The 20,168-nt window shown below is 39.5% G+C and overlaps 1 protein-coding gene across 1 annotated transcript in view; it reads left to right on the plus strand.

Annotated features, from left to right (window-relative positions):
• The window catches only part of oprd1a (opioid receptor, delta 1a), a 46,243-nt gene extending 28,410 nt beyond the window's left edge, over positions 1 to 17,833 (plus strand). Inside the window, exons 2-3 of the mRNA XM_079590520.1 lie at positions 15,167 to 15,522; positions 15,643 to 17,833. Coding sequence (XP_079446646.1) covers positions 15,167 to 15,522; positions 15,643 to 16,172 — 886 coding nt within the window. The 3' untranslated portion in view covers positions 16,173 to 17,833. The remainder of the gene's footprint in view (positions 1 to 15,166; positions 15,523 to 15,642) is intronic.
• The last annotated feature ends 2,335 nt before the right edge of the window (positions 17,834 to 20,168 follow it).

Below are 20,168 nucleotides of genomic sequence, written 5' to 3' on the forward strand. Positions count from 1 at the left end.
AAATAATAAACTACATCTACACAGGTGGTGCTTTCTTTTCCATTTTAGTGTTTTGTTTATTTTGTTCCATCGTCTGATAAATGCAACATGCATAGTATGCAAATGGTGACAGTGTGCTGTGAGAGCTTTGACAATGGTCCAAAAATAATTAACAATTTACAGTTACACTTTTAGCAGAGCATGCTAATAAATCTAATTAATCAAGACCAAATTATTCTGTGAATACATATTTGGAACAAAAAAAAAAACTGTTTATTCCATGTTGTCACCTTGGGATAAACTCATTTTTCACTTTGCAAGCACATGATGCATATACAATGACAGCAAAATGGTTAATAATGATGAAGGGATGTCTTAGAATGTCTCTAACCATGTGAGAGTGGTGCAATCTATTAGCATGTCTCCATAACCATGAGCGATTGTTAATAAGATGCATTTTAGAAGACATTTACATAAGTTTGCTCAGTTAGCAGATGCTTTTACTTATTTAAAAGTTAATGTTAAGATAAGAGTAATACAACTAAATTATTCACCACAAGGACATACGAAGTGCTTGGATGGATGGATGGATGGATGGATGGATGGATGGACAACAGACAATTTGCAATACAACTAAATGTACAATACAATACTGACATATCTATAATATATGCGCAATATGACTCGAGCAGTAGTGAATGCGGGTATGATATTGCGTTTTATAACAATTTGATGGAACACGTATCTAAATAAATAAGGAAAATTACTAAAGAGAGTCTAAAAAAAACATCTTGTGTGTAAATACTTTCCATTTCAATTCTAAAATGTCTCTTTGGAACTAGCAACGACGTTTTTGGCTGTTTCAGTGAAGTTATTAGTTTATTCTAGTATTATTGAGTAGTAGAGTATAATGAGAGAAAGAGAGACTGTCTCCGGTGAATCTAGCTTAAAGGCCCGTTCACACCAAGAACGCTAAATATAAAGATAACTATCATGATAACTACATTAGTGCCCACACCAGCGAATTATATTGTTGTTTATTCTAAATGTGCGCTGCAGTTATGTCGTCTCCTGCTTTAAATGCCTGAGTTTTTTTTAACCAAGAGGGGCGTTTCTAGGATTTTCATTTTAGGGGGGCTCAGCCCCCAATGAGTTATTTTTTGAATTTTTTTTAACACTTTAGTTTATGGTCTAATGCTGTTTTAAAGGCCAAAAAATACAACATTTGCAAAATTTACAAACAAAATTTGTAAAACCATGTCAGTGGGCAGCTGATTATTTTTCTCTCCTCATCAGCATCACACTCTTTTTCTCTTTGTTTGTATCTTGCCCTGGCTCTTCCCCTCCTAAAGCTGAGCTTTGGCTGATATAGGCTTTTAATTTTTTGTCTGTCAGTAAAGAAAGTAAACATAGGGTCAACTGATAGGTTGATTTATGAATAATTTTCTTAGACACGATAATTTACTGAAAGCGACTAGGAAAGCTAGGTAACTAACTTTATTAAATTCATTCACAATATGTAGGCTACACATTCATTGTTGATCTTATGCCTAATACAGGGCCGTAGACAGGGTTTTATGATCAAAGAGGTCCTAAATTTGAGGTTGTTAGGGGGTTTCATTTTGTATTTATCTTATATGATACGGTTATGGTTTTTGTTATGGTTTGAGCGTATGGTAAACGGCTTACTGAAAAAGTTTCAGAGCTGCGCGCTCCCTATTGAACTGTGTGCAATCTGTATTGTATTGTAGGCTTATGCGCCTCGAACACCCCATGTATGCGGATTATTTCTATTTGATGCTCATTTTTATCTTATTTTGTTTATTAAGTAACGCTTAAGTATCGCAAGTTCGATTGGGGAATAAAGTGCGAGTTGTAAGATGCCAATCACCTCCGTGAGTCTGTCTGGCCTCTGCAATAACTTTAGCTTTGAGCTACCGGTATCCCTATTTTTTCTTCCTGACACAACGCGCTACACTACGTAAACACCTTCCCGTAATCAACGGCGCCGTGACGTAGACCATCGTAGTGCGCATATTGCAAGCCTATAGGGTTCGGTTCAGTGGAAAAAAAATTCTAAGGTTGGGCAGAAACCGAACCCCGTTAAAAAAACCTATTTTCGTCCGAATCCTGGATTCGGTGCATCCCTAGTGCTGTTATCGTTATAGTTGTGGTGTGGACTCTGTTAATCTTTTATATTTAGAATGATTTTTAGAACTATATCTTTATCGTTATCATTACAGTTATCGTCCTTGGTGTGAAAGGGCCTTAAGTCTTGTACTGTAGCTGGCCTTCCTAATCAGTTTGGTCAGGTTTTCAGCAGATGACCGTATAAACATTTTTTTCACTTGTAGTTATGTACTGGTAATAACCTGAGTCTTTTTGTACAGTGCTGTTATCTAGTTAAGCCTGGTGTTTGGATGTACTATCAGGCACTTTACGTCTCCACACTGATTGGACTCCCTTTCCACTAAAAAATCCCCACCAGCTCCTTTGTTCATGCTGCACCACAAAATAAAGACATTTACTAGCTGTTTGTACTCTGACTCATATCCATTTCCAAAGAAACCTAATGGAACACATGAGTGATCTGTAGTCTTCTGCAGGTGCCGGTGTTATGGTTTAAGTGGTGACCGTGTCAAGTTGTGACCAGGTCAACACAACATGAGCATCCTATCGAGTTGAGCTACTTATCTATTTGACAGATGGATCTTGATTTTTAAATAAGATTTTCTGTAGCCTAATATTTGCCATGCCCATGTTACAGTTTTCCACTATTGCTAAGACACTAAACCCAATTCTTTGAACCAAATTATCAAAGGCCTAAAACCATTTTGTTGAAATAAATCTTTCTGCAAAACATTACACAAGTTCATGCAGTTAGACACCATTTGAAAATGGTATCTAAACACATTCTCACTTTGCACTGTGATGCACTTGTGTTGCAAAATGGTGAGCACAAGTGGCAAAAGTTAAACACAGGTGGCACCGGTGCACTGAATGTTAATACCAACAATGGATGGAGACAATATAAGAGGGAGAGAAGGAAGATGATGTGTAAGAGGTAGTGGGCGAGCAGGAGGATGAGGACGAGAAAGAACAAGGTTTGGAGTTCCCAAACCATTCATTAAGGTCTAGAAACAAATACACATTTTTCAAAACGTTTACAGTTCCCTCTGCGTCGAGAATCGACCCTCACCGTGACGCGTCTGGACTAGTTCCATACAGGCTTCAATCTTGATTGGTGTTGCGTCATGACGTCACCCATGACGTCGCATGTGACGGTGATCCGGAAGCTATAAAAGGACGCCGGAACATAACCATGTCAGCTTTCTGTTCTTCAGCAAGCGTTCTGTGTGACTGTGTGTCTTATTTGGTGTTGTATTGTACGTTTACCCTCTCTCTCTATATATATATATATTATGGCATCTAAGGAGAAACGATACAGGCAGTGTGCGTCCCCTTGCCCACGCTATTTGAGCGAGGGTTATAGGGTCTGTGCTAATTGTGATCTAATGCCCCTGATAATGCTCCACTCCCGCCTGAGCCTGTTCGATGGAGCCCCAATATCCATATTTATTCACCTATTTTGGGTTCGAAAGAGAAGGGCTATGGGACATTTGCATCCCATCTCTCACCCGATGCTGCATCGTCCCTGAGAGCTCCGGTGCTTCCCTCCAAGCCCTGCAGTACAATGTCAATGTCAAATTTATTTATATAGCACCATTTATCCCAACCGAGGTTGTCCAATATGCTGCACATATTGTAGTAGACAATTGCACAAAACAAATAAACACTAAAAACATCATAATAAAACAAACATTTCAATACCACTTCCTCACTAAGTATATGCTAATTCAAAAAGATGCGTTTTTAGCATAGTTTTAAAAACAGATAAGGATGATACAGAGCGAATACACAGAGGTAAAGCATTCCATAATCTGGGGGCAGCTACTGAAAAAAAGGCCCGGTCGCCTCTGCACCTCAGCTTTGACTTTGGGATACATAGCAGTTTCTGGTTAGATGACCGGAGAGAAAGAACAGGACGATACTCAGTAAATAATTCCGAAAGATACGGAGGGGCCAGACCATTTAATGATTGAAACACCAAAATAATAATTTTGAAATTTATTCGATAACGCACGGGCAGCCAGTGCAAAGAACGTAACACCGGTGTAATATGCTCCCGTTTTTTAGTCCTGGCTTAACAGTCTAGCAGCTGCATTTTGAATTATTTGTAACCGGGATAAAGCTGACTGGCTAATCACAAAATATAGTGAGTTACAGTAATCCAGTCTCGTCGTAATGGAAGCATGGATCAATTGTTCAAAATTTGTACTCGTCAAAATGGGTTTAACTTTAGCTAGTAGTCTAAGCTGAAAAAAAACCATGATCTGACCACAGTATTGATGAGTTTGTCAAATTTCAGCTTATCATCAAAAATAACCCCTACATTTTTAACCCAAGGTTTTACAGAGGAAGATAACTCACCAAAATGTATTGTTGGTGTACTAACAGAGTCTGAAGGACCGAATACTATTATCTCAGTTTTACTATCATTAAAATTAAGATAATTCAAGGACAGCCAGGCTTTCACATCAGCCAAACAAGTCATGAGTGATTCTAAGCCATTGGAACTCTTTTTTAAGGGCAAATATATTTGAGTGTCATCTGCATTGCAGTGAAATGACAGACGATGCTTCCTAAAAATAGAACCCAATGGTAGCATATACAAAGAAAAAAGAATCTGAGCTAAGATGGAACCCTGAGGTACACCACATGCTAAAGGAGCTGACTCAGATGAGTGTTCACCCATATTAACAATAAAACATCTATTTAAAATATATGAATTGAACCATTCAAGAGCGCTTCCTGTTATGCCTGCGCAGTGCTCCAAGCGAGTGAGAAGGACTGCATGGTCAACAGTGTCAAACGCAGCACTCAAATCTAGGAGCACAAGCACAGAATGGTTTTCAGAGTCGCCAGTACGTAGAGTATCATTTAAAACCTTCAGGAGTGCAGTCTCTGTAGAGTGGAATTTTCGAAAACCTGATTGAAAGACCTCAAATATCTTATTTTCATCTAAAAAAAACTCTGCAATTGGTTTATAGTTTTCTAAAACAATAGGATCTAGATTATGTCTCTTGAGCAAAGGATACACTGTTGCATGTTTTAACACATCAGGTACAGAACTAGTTTCAAAGCATCGATTAATCAAAGTCACAAGATATGGACCCACTGCAATTCAGCAATTCAGAAAAACTGTATTCAAGGTCAGGTATTTAAAAGACTGTTTCTAAATCTCATGCATTCTTTTTGCAAAACTCTAAATACATACTCACTCACATTTCGCACTGTGATGCACTTATGTTTCAAACCGCTAAACACAGGCAGGCAAAACACAAATACAACACAGTTGTCATCGTTTACACACAGCAACTCAAAATTGTTCACACTTTTTTCTAATGTGTCCAAATCAACTGTACATAATACAAATCAGTTCAAAATTGTGCCAAAATTTACTCAAAATGTTGCACTGAATGTTGATACCAACAATGGTTGAAAACAATATAAGAGGGAGAGGAAGAGTAAGAGGATGAGGATAAGAAAGAGCAAGGTGTGGATAATTGTGTCAAGGCTGGATCTGGCTTTAGGGGTTTTCTCTTTGCCTGCAGTGCAGAGATGACATTGTCTGTGATGTGGAGAAACTCCCCCGGCTGGACAAAACATGAAGACATGATGCTGAAGCAGAGTGTACTGTAACATGCTTTTCATTTAGAGTTCTTTACTGTAATCTTTTTGGCTTTGGCAGTTGGGTCACTGTATTTTCACAGAATTGAAGTGCTGACTATACAGACATTCAATACTATACAATATTCAGTACAATACTATACTTTCAGTGTATTCACAATTCATTCACCTCACTACTGTAAGTTGTCATTACTATACTTTTTTTACGTATTTGAAAAATTAGTTTACTTTGTTACAATATACTTTTTTTCTGTAACTGCATGCTTTGGATTCTGTGTTCTCAATTATTTTATGTACAGTAGTGTCTAATGATTGATCTGTAGTGTTTACAATATTGAGTCGCTGTGTGTATGATCTGAAAGCATTGTTTGATTCTGAGCATAAATAAAATGGTTGAGGCAATTATTTGATTTAGCCAGAAGAATCAGAGGTTCTCTGAATATGGTTTGAAAATTTGGTTTTGTTTAAGGTTTTGAGAAAGTGAGTGATGGTTTTAAGAAATGTGTTTTAGCCGTTCAGAAAAACTGTAAGTAGTAAAACTGATGACACACCAATAAGAATCTCAGGATAATATAAATAGGGCCAAGGTTGATTATGTGCTTTGGACTATGATCCTGAGAGACAATATCTGAGAGAGGAAACGTTATGAGAGGCTTGTGAAAAATGCACCGCTACTGGGTTTTTGATGTCATGGTTACGAATATTTGATCAGTGTTCTGAGATTCTTGTTTTTAGTGGCCTGGTCGTTTTTCCAACATGGCATTTAAGTAAATAGATAACATTCTTTGTGTTACAGGTGATCACACCTTTAATGTCATAGAGTTTTCCAGTGCGTGGGTGATTGAAGGTGGTAGTTTTATGTGTGAAGTTGCATTGAACTTCATTGTGGTGCATTGTGGTATTGAACTTGTGAAACAGCCCTCCCGTGGAGGAGATGTAAATTGTCTGTTACTCAAAAGAGAAGTATTCTGGATCTATACCCTGGACACTTTAGCTCCAAAAGTGTTAAATAAAGATTTTGACCTGAGGCTATTTCTTTAAATAATTTATGTAAATAACTCCTGTAATTGTGTAAATATTGTAATTGTTGTGTTATTGTTTTGCTGACTTGATATATGATATATGTAACACACCTTTGTGGTTTCCCTTATGTATTTAAATTCTTGCTCATCTATCACTACTGCCTACAGTGGTAGAGACATTTTTTTATTGTTTTATTCTAGGCGATGTTTTAAGCACTGCAGGCCTTCTCTTAGCCATTTAATGTATTTCTAGGGTATTTCTAATCTATTTCTAATATATATATATTTTTTTTTCCCCTAATATATTTTTGTATTACAAATGTTGGTATATAATTTTTTTCTGTTTTCCAGATTTTTACTTGATTGGTCATATGATTAATCATGGATGTATGTGATCATGTGATCATGCATGGCTGTATATATGGAGGTGTGTCTCCCCACTTGTTTCATGTCTGATGAAGGGCTTGGGCCATTAAATTTGCTAAGGAGCATTTTCTGGTGTGTGGACTTATTGTTTACCTTTGCTCAAATATGGACAAACCCAGCCGTTGGGTTAAATTTTGTAATTACATTTTTAACCCAACGTTTGGGTTTGTCCTTATTTGACCCATTTTTTTAGAGTGTATTTATGTTGTATACTGTAATAGATATTGAGGTGTAAAATGATACCTGATTGCCAAAAGGAGGTTTTTGTTTTGAATTGATCTCACTAGTGTGTAAGACTATGTTGTAGAGTGTGTGTTTTTGAGGGCTTGTTTGTCATGTCTGAGGTCAAAGTTTGTTTTTTCAGCAAGATTGAATGGTTTTGAGTGGAGAGCTTCATTTTTACCTGAAAAAAGTACTAAACATTGCCTGTGATTTGGACGAAGTGCTTATGCTGGACCCAACATGTAGACCTGATTCTGAGACAGAATTAATCTCTCATTGACTTTGATTTTGCAGCTGCACAACTTTTTGTGTGTGTAGTGTAACATGCTTTTCATTTAGAGTTTTCTTTGAACATTTGGGCTTTTACAGTTGGACTACTGTTAGTGTACAATATGCAAGTGATTATACTTAATTTCAATACTATACAATATAATTTACAATACTATATCTTCTGATTACGTAACTGCCTTTTTTCTTTCTTCTTTTTTTTTTACATAACTTTACAATTTGTTTACTCATGCTCTGGAGCCTGTGTTCTCCATTATGTATGTAGTGTCTAATGAATGATCTGTATTGTTTATATATTGACGGATATGTGTATGATCTGAAAGCTTAGTTGGATTTTGAGAACAGGTGAAATGGTTTTGAAGCAATTGTTTGATATTGCCAGAGTCAGGGGTTTTGTGCATGTAGTTTGAAGATTTGGTTTTGTGATTAATGTTGTGAGAAAATAGTTGAAGGTTTCAATAAATGTGTGCGTCTTAGCAATTGTGAAAACTATAACATGGGCACATTAGCATCATAAAAATTAGGCTACAGAAAAGCTTATTTGAAGACTAAGATCCATTTCTGAACTCGATAGGATGCTCTTTGGATGGACGTTTTCGAATTCCGTGACAAGGATGACTTTAGAAGTATGTTGTTGTTGTTGTTGTTAACATACAATTACAGGTAATGTCATCACTTATGGTTTATCTTTACATTGATACCAACATCATGCTATAAGAAACATCTGGTGTAAAGTCACAACTTAACACGGTCACCAGTTAAACTATAACACCGTAGTTTACTATAACTACGGTGTTATAAACTATAACACCGTACCATAGGCTGCTGTTATAGTACAAGTCTGATGTGTAAAGGGAAAACAAAACAGGAGACCGGATCGGTGCCACAGTCTTGCATATTACTGAAATGATCTATAGATGATCTGGGAATCTGTTTGGGGTTTCAATTCAGTGGGGTTAGTGCTAAAAGCACTAAAAAGGTCAAAAAAAAAAAAAGAAAATATTATACGATCATCCAGATAGTGTGCAACCAATGGTCGGAGTTATTTGACAAGCAGTCTCTCAAACATGATGTGCGAAGTTAGGGCAACTGGTTTCTGGGACACCTCAGCTTTGGCATTGGAACCAAAAGTGTTAATAGCTGGAGCACTTTACATGGTATAAAAAAGTAAACAGATGATGCAGAGAGCTAGATAGCACATCCTCCACACAACATAGCCCACTATTTCCCAACCCTGATCCTGGAAGTACACTGACAGTACATATTTTTGAATCCTAATCAGACACACCTGACTTAATTCATTAGCTAATTAGTAGAGACTCCAAGACCTGAAATGAATGGATCAGATAAGGGAGAAATCCAAAATGTGTACTATTGGTGTCAGAGTCCTGCACGGGTTCGGGTAGGGGGAGAGTGGGGGTGGTTGCAACACTTTTTACATTTCCTTCAGTTACTCAGCATCTGTTTGTATTAGAAAGACAAATATATATATATATATTAAACCCATAAATGTCACCTACCTGCCCATACTGTTGCAACATGTGTACATATGATAATATGAAAGTAATTTGTACTTAAATGGACCCTGAAAAATGTTGCAACTGTCCCCATATATGGGGACAATTGCAACAGTACCGAGGGGCAGTTGCAACAGTCATTTAGATGTAATAAAAATCATACTTCGGCATCATTTTTCAAATACTTTTTTAGTTTATTGTTCATTGAGTTCATTGAGTTAACTTATTAAAGTAAAAAAACAAGTACACAACCATGTAACATCTTTGTCAAAATCCCACAAACTGATTTATGTAGGGGCAACTGTAGTAACAATTTCATAACACCAGCACAGAAGCTGTATTTCATAGCATCAAGTAGCCTATTCACAATTCCCCATCTGACTCACAGTTGTGGCAAATGTAAATGGAACCACCATCAGTGCAGGCTTCATGAGCCCATGCCTTGCACTGGAAACATTGAAGCCACACCTCTCCCGGTCTGGAGTAGCTCTCCAAACAGACAATGCAAAAATCGTCTTCTTTCTCAGAGTCACTGTCCTTCTCTGTATGCTTATGCTTTTTCTTCTCAGTTTTGGTTTGTTGGCTTGTTTCCAGTATGTTTTTTGTCAGTTTTCTCTTAACTTTTGTTGGCTTTCTCTTAACTTTAGCTTTCTCCCTCTCCAAAGCCTCCTTTTCGGGGGTGTCTGTCAAGATGGCCGATTTGCATTTTTTTCTACCATTTGCTTTCGTTATCTTCCGTGGTCCTGCTCTGGGGTGAGGTCTAACAGTCTCAGGTGAAAACTCAGCATGCACTGGAGCAACTGCACCAGAAGCAGAACTCCCAGCATGCACTGGAGGAACTGCACAAGAAGCAGAACTCCCAGCATGCACTGGAGGAACTGCACAAGAAGCAGAACTCCCAGCATGCACTGGAGGAACTGCACAAGAAGCAGAACTCCCAGCATGCACTGGAGGAACTGCACAAGAAGCAGAACTCCCAGCATGCACTGGAGGAACTGCACAAGAAGCAGAACTCCCAGCGTGCACTGGAGAAACTGAAGGAGCAGATGTCCCAGCTTGCTCTGGAAGAACTGGTGGTGGCGGCCGGTCTGTCACCAAAGATGGTGCAAAGTCACTGTCTTTGAATTTATCCCGATTATAAGGCCAAATTCCAGTGCTGCTAAAGCCATTCTGCACATTGCCTGGTGTTCCAGCCAATGGGAGGGCCAACCTAACAATTCCAGGAATGTCGTAGATGGACATCGTCAGGCCTGGGTGACTTCTCATCCAGGTATCGCAAAATGTGTTGACATGACGTTTTAGGGGGCCATAAACGGTACGATTCAGTGGCTGTAATTTGTGGGAGCAATGGGGTGGAAACGATAGCATGACAATGCCATTTTCTCTGCAGAAATCTATTCCTCTTACAGAAAGATGGGAGGAATGATTATCAAGGATCAAGAGGACTTTGGCATCCAATGAGGCCCTCGTGTGGTGGTGTAAATGTTGAAGGAACTGAAGGAAATGGTCCTCCATCATCCACCCTGATTTATTGGCGGCTCCAATGCATCCAGGTGGGCCATCGCGGATGAAATGGTCCTTGAAGTTAACCCGCGGGAATATGAACATGGGTGGAATCATGTTCCCTAATGCATTGCCTGCACATGCAACTGTTACCAGTGTTCCTCTCTCTCCGGAGGTTACTGCCCCCACCTGTCTGACGCCGCGCCCGGCAACAACATTTTCTGGTTCTTGGACAGTTGTGACCCCGGTCTCATCCATATTCCAGATGTCCTTCCCTTCAAATTTGTTTTTTTCAAGCACATTGGCAAGATTGTCGTAAAACAAGGATACATTGTGACGGTTGAAGCTTGTGTTCCGTGTGAGACTGGTAGCTTGAGGGCACCGTATAGACAGACTGGGCTGTCTTTTCATGAACCCAATAAACCAATCCCGGCCAGCCAGGGAGCACTCATTCCAGGTTTCAGGGTAGGGGCACTTGTAGTAGACAGCCAGTTGAAAGGCCAATCGACGAACCTGCGGCATGGATGGTAAATGAAAATGGAGGTAGAATGGTAATTTCTCTTATCTTATTATTTCGCAGTCTCAATATTCTTATATAATTCTCCCTACCAGCCCTCCCTTTAAGCCTACACTCTGCTTCAATACCTTCCTCATGCCTACCTCTTTAGTGCTGAGACCATAGAACAGATCAGCTGCTCTTTTTAGGTATTCTGCCAGGCTATCTTCCTGTTGGACTGAGAAGACCCTCCTCGGGGTCCAGTAACCTGTCCTCATCTCCTCTCCTGGACCTAGCCTCTCTCTCTTTTTAATAAAGCGGTAGAGGGTTGTGTGGCAAATTGAATACTGTTTTGCCCCAGACCTCACTGTCCTGCCGTCATTGCTCACTAAACCAGCTGCTAAGGACAGAATTGTTAGAGGGACACCCCTATCTGTTGTCCTTTTCCTGTCTCGTGGCATACTGAAAAAACAGAACAGAAAATGTTGGATACACTGCAGTCTAGTTTGAGTTTTAAAAAAGCAATACAAAGAGGAGACACCTGGCTATTAAAATATGTTATTTATCAAACCACTGAATTGCCTTTTATATAAATTTTATCTAATTGTCATTATTATTGTCATGAGGGACAGTTGCAACACCATGTGGGGACAGTTGCAACAATGCGTTGCAACTGTCCCACCCCTGGCAGCCATCTTAAAACTAGTGATGCTAGCCTAACACATTAGCTTGAACACATTGTACCTAATTCTGTTAAGAGCTAAGAAACTGCACATTCAAACTATAAAACTATAAAGATCAATACTTAAACAGTTTAGACAGTATGACAAAAAATCTAGTTGTAAAAAAAGTTACTTTTTTACCTTGAATTTCAGTTCTCCTATAAGGAAGTTTAACATGTGGCTGTTAACTTCTAGAAAGAAGGAGGGGCATACTGAGCATGTGCAGTAGGAGTGTCATGACTCCAGCTCATTCCTGATTGGAGAAATCAGCAATGTTGCAACTGCCACACGTTGCAACTGTCCCCACTCTCCCCAACCCGCGGGTACCCGACGGGTGACCCGCAAATTTTGCTCAAACGGGTGAAAAATATCCAACTGTGTCGGATACGGGTGCGGGTCGGGTCGGACACGGGGAAACGCGGGTCTAAACACGGGTTCAGTGAGATGCGGCGCCTTGTAAAAGGTCCAAGTGATCTGAGGGCGCGCGCGCTTCCTGGTGTGTGACGTGTGTGCAGACTGGTGCATAGATGTATACACTAGATGTCGCCTTGGCTACGGCAGTTCATTGGAACGAATGTCTTTAATGCGAAATCTAGTGTATACATTTCTATGCACCATTCTGCGCACACGTCACACAGAAGGAAGCGCGCGCGCTCTCAGATCACTTGGACATGGCTTTGTTACAAGAGGAAAAAACAATATAAATACTGTTCGTTTTCTCACACAAACCGCTCGTTTCGTGTCTTAGGCCATCAATGTGTACTTACATTTACGAGTCATTAAATCATGTTTCATTTGGACTTCTCTGTGCATGCTCTTTGAGGTGGACCCCATAGACCTGCATGATATGACTTTCAGACAAGAATGGTTTGACCTAAAAATATCAAAATTGAAAATACCGTGGAAAGAAAGACACCTACATCTTGGATGTCCTTGAGGTAAGCTAAAACATATCAAAAATTAATTTCAAAGTGAACTATCCCTTTAATGCAAACACAGCCACAGGAGAAAAAAATAATATTTTTATTAGGCTAAATAACATTTGAAAACCTGTATAAACTGAACACCAAATAACAATATTAACTATTGAGAGGTGATGACTCGTTCATGAAAACGTCACAAAGAAACGGGAAAAGTAGCCTAATGATCATTGAATAGGCTATATAGGCCTATGTCAAATATAGCCAGGACAGGAGACAGAGCTGTTTTCTTTCGTTTTGAATTGTTTTGTTTAAAAGTAGGCTACACATTTCAAGCTTTCTATATGTTTCTCAGGTCTGTGAGGCATGTAGCTTATACGCTGAGTTTCGTTAATTTCCAGTTCATGCGCCGTTGATCCGCTCCGTGTCCTGATGCCTGCTATTAGGCTACTTCTTATTTATTAAATTCAGACAATTGGTTATAAAACATCATTTAAAATTAAGATAAAATTAATACAAAACGAAATTCAATTTAAAGAAAGGCTTTATACAGTAAGAAACTTATAATGAAGTGGTCAATAGCCTAATGTCTGCCTCTGTCTCCCGACATATTGCACAACGTAGGCTATGATCTTAGGCTACTATGCTTTTAACTTCTCATATAATTAATATTGATGAAACAATATATAAATATATATAAAATTGTGAAGCTGATGTGCTAGACGAAATTGAATTGTTTTGTGGTAACGCGTTAGCCATGTAGGCCTAGGCTATCGGCTTTTTGACAGCTTCGGCTGTTGTCCATGTGTTAAGGCAAGCCGCCAAAGGCAATACAAATTTGAAAAAAGTGTGTCTATAATGTGATTGACTAAACTGATTTTATTTCGGGTGCGGGTCGGATCTCGGTTCTATTTTAAGCGGGTCGGGTTGCGGATTTTAATTAGTGCTGCTGTCGGAAAACGGGTCGGATGCGGTTTTAAGCCCTGCGGGTACGGGCGGGTGCGGATTTACAAAATCGGACCCGTGCAGCTCTCTGATTGGTGTTCCTTCAGGGGCGGTGTTGAAAAATACTGTTCTAGCATGGAACTTAGGCCATGTCCAACTAATATGTTTTCGTTTGAAAACGTATATTTTTCTCTCCGTTTTGGTCTTCCGTCCACACTGAGACGGCGTTTTAAGTCAACGAAAACGTAGCTTTTGGAATACGCTCTCCAAAGCGGATAAATGTGAAAACGGCGTTTTCGCGTTGTAGTGTGGACTGTGAAGCCGGAGGTATTTGAAAACGATGACATAAGTTTAGTCATGTGACCCATGTCGTACCAATAGATATTCATGTTTACCGGTATTGTGCCTGTTATGTGATATTCACTTTTACACTGTTGCTAAAATGTTACTTTGCACACTATTCATATCACAGTACTGCAAAGATGACAGAAAATGTACTCACATTTGCTGTCCTGCGGCATACAGGAGAGCAGTTGCGTTTTAGACCAATATGGTGACTGAGTGCGACCTGGACGCATCAGTGAATGGTGAGAAATTTTGCTAAATAAAATTGTCCTGTTAGAAGAATTGTGCAATCATTTTATTATTTATTTTTTCTCATCCACACTGAAACGTCCGAAAACGCTATTGTGGACAGAGAGCGTTTATAAATGAAAACGCCGTTTTCAAATGTCTCCGGATTAATGTAGACGTAGCCTCACTCAGCTCTCTTTTCTTCTAGCTGGCAATTACAGACATTACGAATAGTGGAATGGGAGTGGATGTTGCATGGTTGATGTTTCCAGGTATCTATCACAGGAAGAAGAAGAGGTAGTGCATGGAAAACTGATCAGATATCAGAGAAACAAATCTGCTGAAGGAAAAAAAAAAATATATATATATATATCAGCTGAGCTCATTAGCACCCTCTCCAAGTCTACCAGTACTTAAAGTCAGGCCAGTGATGATTCTCTCCACACTTCCTTAACATTATTTGTAGAAGCTTTTCCCTGTAGTGTGCACTCACCTCAGTCCTGTAGGTTCACCTGATGTGTCTTTTAATCTTGTTCATTTTAGTAATAGTTAAGATGGTCATCAAGGCCAAATGGGATCTAGTCTTGCAGAATAAGAATGAATGTTTTAGAGACAGGACACTTAAATATATTTTCCAAATTTCTAACCAAATTCTTCTAAAGTTCTACAAAAGTTATCTAAAGTAAAAATACTACCACCTTTAGCCATTTTACATAAACCACATATACCAAAAGTATATGACCACATTAGTCAACCCATACATGTGTTCTAACAAACTGCTCTGTCTTTTCTGTCTCTGCAGATACACCAAGCTAAAAACTGCCACCAACATCTACATCTTCAATTTGGCCCTGGCAGATGCACTGGCCACTAGTACACTTCCATTCCAGAGCGCCAAGTATCTAATGAACACCTGGCCATTTGGTGAGCTTCTATGTAAAGTGGTAATAGCCATTGACTACTATAACATGTTTACCAGTATCTTCACCCTCACTATGATGAGTGTGGACCGTTATATTGCCGTGTGCCACCCTGTGAGAGCACTGGAGTTTCGTACCCCGGTCAAGGCCAAAATCATCAACGTGTGCATCTGGATTCTCTCCTCTGCTGTAGGAGTGCCAATCATGATCATGGCAGTTACCAAAGTGACAAACCAAGGTGAGCATGTATTCATATAAAAAAAACAATTGCTGGATGATTTGTCTTGATATAACCAAGAAAATCAAAGTTCACCTTCTTTCTAGATCTAATTAAAACTTTCCATTTATTCCATAACAGGTGCAACTGTCTGCATGCTGAAGTTCCCTGATCCAGACTGGTACTGGGACACAGTGACAAAGATTTGTGTGTTTATCTTCGCATTTGTGGTACCAGTGCTAGTCATCACAATTTGCTATGGTCTGATGATCCTACGATTGAAAAGTGTCAGAATTCTCTCAGGCTCAAAGGAGAAGGACAGAAACATGCGTCGAATCACTCGAATGGTTTTGGTAGTGGTGGCTGCCTTCATTATCTGCTGGACACCCATCCACATCTTCATCATTGTCAAAACACTTGTAGACATCAACCAAAAGAGCCCCTTTGTGATTGCCAGCTGGCACCTGTGTATCGCACTTGGCTATACCAACAGCAGCCTCAATCCTGTCCTCTATGCTTTCTTGGATGAGAATTTCAAGAGATGCTTCCGAGACTTCTGCCCACCCTTCCGAACCAGAGCTTCCCAGAATAGTCTTAACCGAGCAAGAAATGCTACAAGGGAGCCAGTGTCAGTTTGCGCACCTTCGGAAGCAGGAAAGAAGCCAGTATGACTAGGCTTGGAGAGGATCCCACGGGGGTCCGAGTCCAGAAGAGTTCAGCAGGACCTTCAATCTGAGGTCACCCAAATCTCCACTACTGAATTCTAGGAAAAGAATTTACTACACCTTGGGAAGCATTCAGCTCCACAGCACTCAATGATATCTCAAGTTTTGTATATTCAGAACGTAACCAGAGAGACTGAGTTGAGCAGCTCTTCTCCTGCACCATTTATTACTTTGTATTGTGGATTGGCTCCAGTATTATTTGGAATAAATAACTAGCATACACAATGCAGAGCCTCTTCTGAAACAGGGTAAATGAAATCAGTATTATCAGACTTTCAGGGTCTGGTGGAACTTCAGGGTCTGAAATCCCCCTGGTACTGAGAACATAACCCAAATTTGAATGAACGACCAAGCATTGAAATGGAGTCTGTAAAAAAAGATGCATAAACTCTCTGTGACTGAAAATAAATTGCTGACACATCAAGAAATGAAACCTGAAACCTACAAAAGCAAACAGTGGAGATAAGGTCCAATTGGAGGACACTGGGTGAAAAGGAAAATTATTTTCAGCAGTTGATTTATATATTTCATTTTCTCTACCTTTCAGAGATATTGGACTGTAGACCCTTGGGGGAAAGTAAAAAAAATAAAACAAACATTGGACATCGATGTAAAACTCTCCTCAAATGTCTGTTGACCCCCAGTTAAACTCTGGAGGAATTATGGGAAAATATGTCGTGCACCAGAATAGACAGCTGTCAGATTGGAGCAGAATGGAGAAAGGTTGTATAATATTACATGCAGACCAGAGAGTATGGTCTTAACCTGTCCATAGCGATATGGACAAATAAATTATGGACATAATATTGAAGGATTATTAGCCATTATTGCTGAAGACCACAATTTGATACTCTGCATCAACTCTCCAACTTACTCCATTTGTCCATGAACACATCTTCATACAAACTTATTTTCAAAACTTGTCATTCCTCTTTCATATACAGTGAAGGGGTGTACATGGCGAATTTATTTAGTTTCCTGGACATTTCCAATAAAGTTTACTTAAACGAAGAGTAAACCAAACTAAAGAAACACTCTAATATTACCATTTAGACTGTTGAAATAAATCATCCATTACACGTAACGTCAAAAATTGCATTAGATTGGCTTGGCTTCACTTTGAAATATGTATTGTGTCCACAAAGCAAGATCACAATTTACAAGTATTGTTTTTCACTGGAGTTCCTGATATACATTAAGTATATTACTGACTTTGAGTATTAGTGGAACATGATATAGCCCTTGGACCCTACAATCGTTGTTTCAATGTCTTGATTTTGATGTGTAATGAATGCAATGAGCAATTTTATCAGTGTTATGGCTTATATTCCTTTAGGAGCTGAACGTGCTTTTTTATAATTACTGTGCTTGTACAGTCAAGTCAAAAGTGTAGTAAAAGAGAATGTGCATAGATAAGCACATTCTGCTATTTTGGATATTTTATTGTTGTTAGCAGTTCATTTTAGTTCATTTCCATTCAAAATTTCAATAAATGGTTCTGCCATTTTAATTGAACATACCTCATAAATGCTTGGTGAATTTGAATCGCAATACATCCTAGTAATTTAGTCGACTAAATTGATTGATTTTGATCTTAACCAAAAATACCATAGGCCTACTAGATGACTCACAACTCAAGACATGGGGCCCTATTTTAACGATCTGAAACGCAAGTGTCAAAGTGCAAAGCGCAAGTAACTTTGTGGGCGGATCCCGGCGCTGTTGCTATTTTCCCAGCGCGATAAATGACTCTTGCGCCCGACGCAAATCTAAAAGGGGTTGGTCTGAAGTAGCTTCATTATTCATAGGTGTGGTTTGGGCGTAACGTGAAATAAACCAATCAGAGCGTCCTCTCACATTCCCTTTAAGAGCCGGCGCGCTTGTTCCATGGCGGATCGCTATTAACGGCGGATTTGCCGGCGCACGCCAGGAGCGGTTCACAGCCGAGGAAACCGACGTTCTCGTCAGGGCTGTAAAACACAGAGAAGTGGCATTGGGGATGATGGGAGAAACCCACCCAAATTAGCTTCGGTTAAACAGGCGTATAATTTGGGTAGTAAATGTGTAGTCTAATCTAGATTTTATTTTTTATTTTTTATCTAGATAGATCTTTTTCACATCTTCACGGACACAACAATGATTTCCCTCGTGTGTTATTATTTTTCCTTGTAATAATGTATGATTTGCAAAAATGAACACTGCTGCATCTTTTTATATTAGAGAATCAAAGTGGATGCGTGTTAACATTATGGCCAAGCACGCGCCCTTAAAATACCATATCACTAACGCGCAACGCGCCACTGTCTTTAGACTGTTTTTTCCCTGGTCAATGGCGCAATTGCTTTCTAAAACTGGAAAATAGCACCATGGAAGTTTTGCGCCGGAACACGCCTTCTCTTTGCGCTGAACCGCCCCCGCGAGCGCAAGTTCATTTCCTAATTTACCGACGTGCGTCTGTGGAGGGAAAAGTCCGCTGTGCGCGGGTGCAAAATAGGAATGATACATGCGTCGGTGTTCAAAGTCAATTGCGCTGGGTGCAAGATAGGGCCCTAAGTGTTTTTGAAGCCTTGCCTCTGGATATTTTCTACAGTAGTTGTACTAGCTCACTGAGACTTGAGTTTTGTTTTACTCTTATGATACTGATAATTGTACTGAGCTGTATTTTTGTTGATGATAAGTGATGTTAGTGAAATTGTTGAATTTTTTAATGTTTGTGTTGCATTTTAAAGAATAAGGAGGTTTTTCTTTTTAAAAAGATTGTAAACGTGCATGGTTTGTTCTACAACATTTTTTTTCTCAGTCATATCTCTTAAAGCATTGTGTTTTAAGTTGATATGTATGTATCAAAATTAAATTCTAAGTGTCTTCTTATGGACTATTAACTGAACAGCTCTACACTCTCACCATAAAGACAGAATAATCTGTATTGGAAGAGTAATGAAATGGTGATGTATTTGAAATGATACTGAACTTCATAGGACTTCTCACTCTTGAAATAGTTAACCCTGGGTCATTCTAAACAAACTGAAGTCTGGGTTACCTTGCTTCACATTTCACATTGTTCATAATTTACCTGGGGTTAACAATTCATCCTGGGTATTCAGAAACTGAAGTTTCACACTGTACATTCCTAAACCCTGGTTTAACATCCTTATATGCAGTGTCAGATCTGACTGGACAAATGCAGCATGCAATCTGTTTATATCAAAGCTATAACATTGTGCATCCTCATATTATGCTTTGCCAACTGTACTGTGAGGATTTTTTTTGTAATTTTTTTTTTCCCGGACTATAGGCCTACAGATAAGAATAAAAAGGTATCTTCGTCGCTCCAATTGATGCATTTAGCATCACTACTTGGCTTTTCCCCCATACAACACACGATTCATGACCCAAGATTGGTTGTTGTTTGCTAAGCATCATATGACATTCTTACACTGCATCGGTTCACACAGTAGGTGTTTGGCATGTCAATACTGGTTAACAATGCAAAAGCGGCACTAAAACTTCTCAGGAGTAGGCTTTCACAACCCAGGGTGCTAACCCCACTTCTAAATTACAAGTGTGGAACATTACTCTACCCAGGGTTTGGAACAACAATAACGTCTCGGTTACGTATGTAACCCTCGTTCCCTGAAGGAGGGAACGGAGACGTAGGTCGTGACCGACCAATAGGAATCTCGCTAGAGAGCCGATCTACTTCGAGTGAAACTAAACGAGCCAATACACATTGGCGTGCAATCATTTGCATCAGCTGCGCAGCCTCGCAGCGCGGGTATATAACGAGCAGCTGGTGATTGCACTGTAGTTTTTTGCTGAGGAGCCAAGCCGATAAGCTGGCTGCCCCGGCGGGCGGCAGCAGATGTGGCGACGGGACCTACGTCTCCGTTCCCTCCTTCAGGGAACGAGGGTTACATACGTAACCGAGACGTTCCCTATCAG

Source organism: Phoxinus phoxinus (genome assembly GCF_949152265.1).
Source record: "Phoxinus phoxinus genome assembly, chromosome: 19".
Classification (NCBI taxonomy): Eukaryota; Metazoa; Chordata; class Actinopteri; order Cypriniformes; family Leuciscidae; genus Phoxinus; species Phoxinus phoxinus.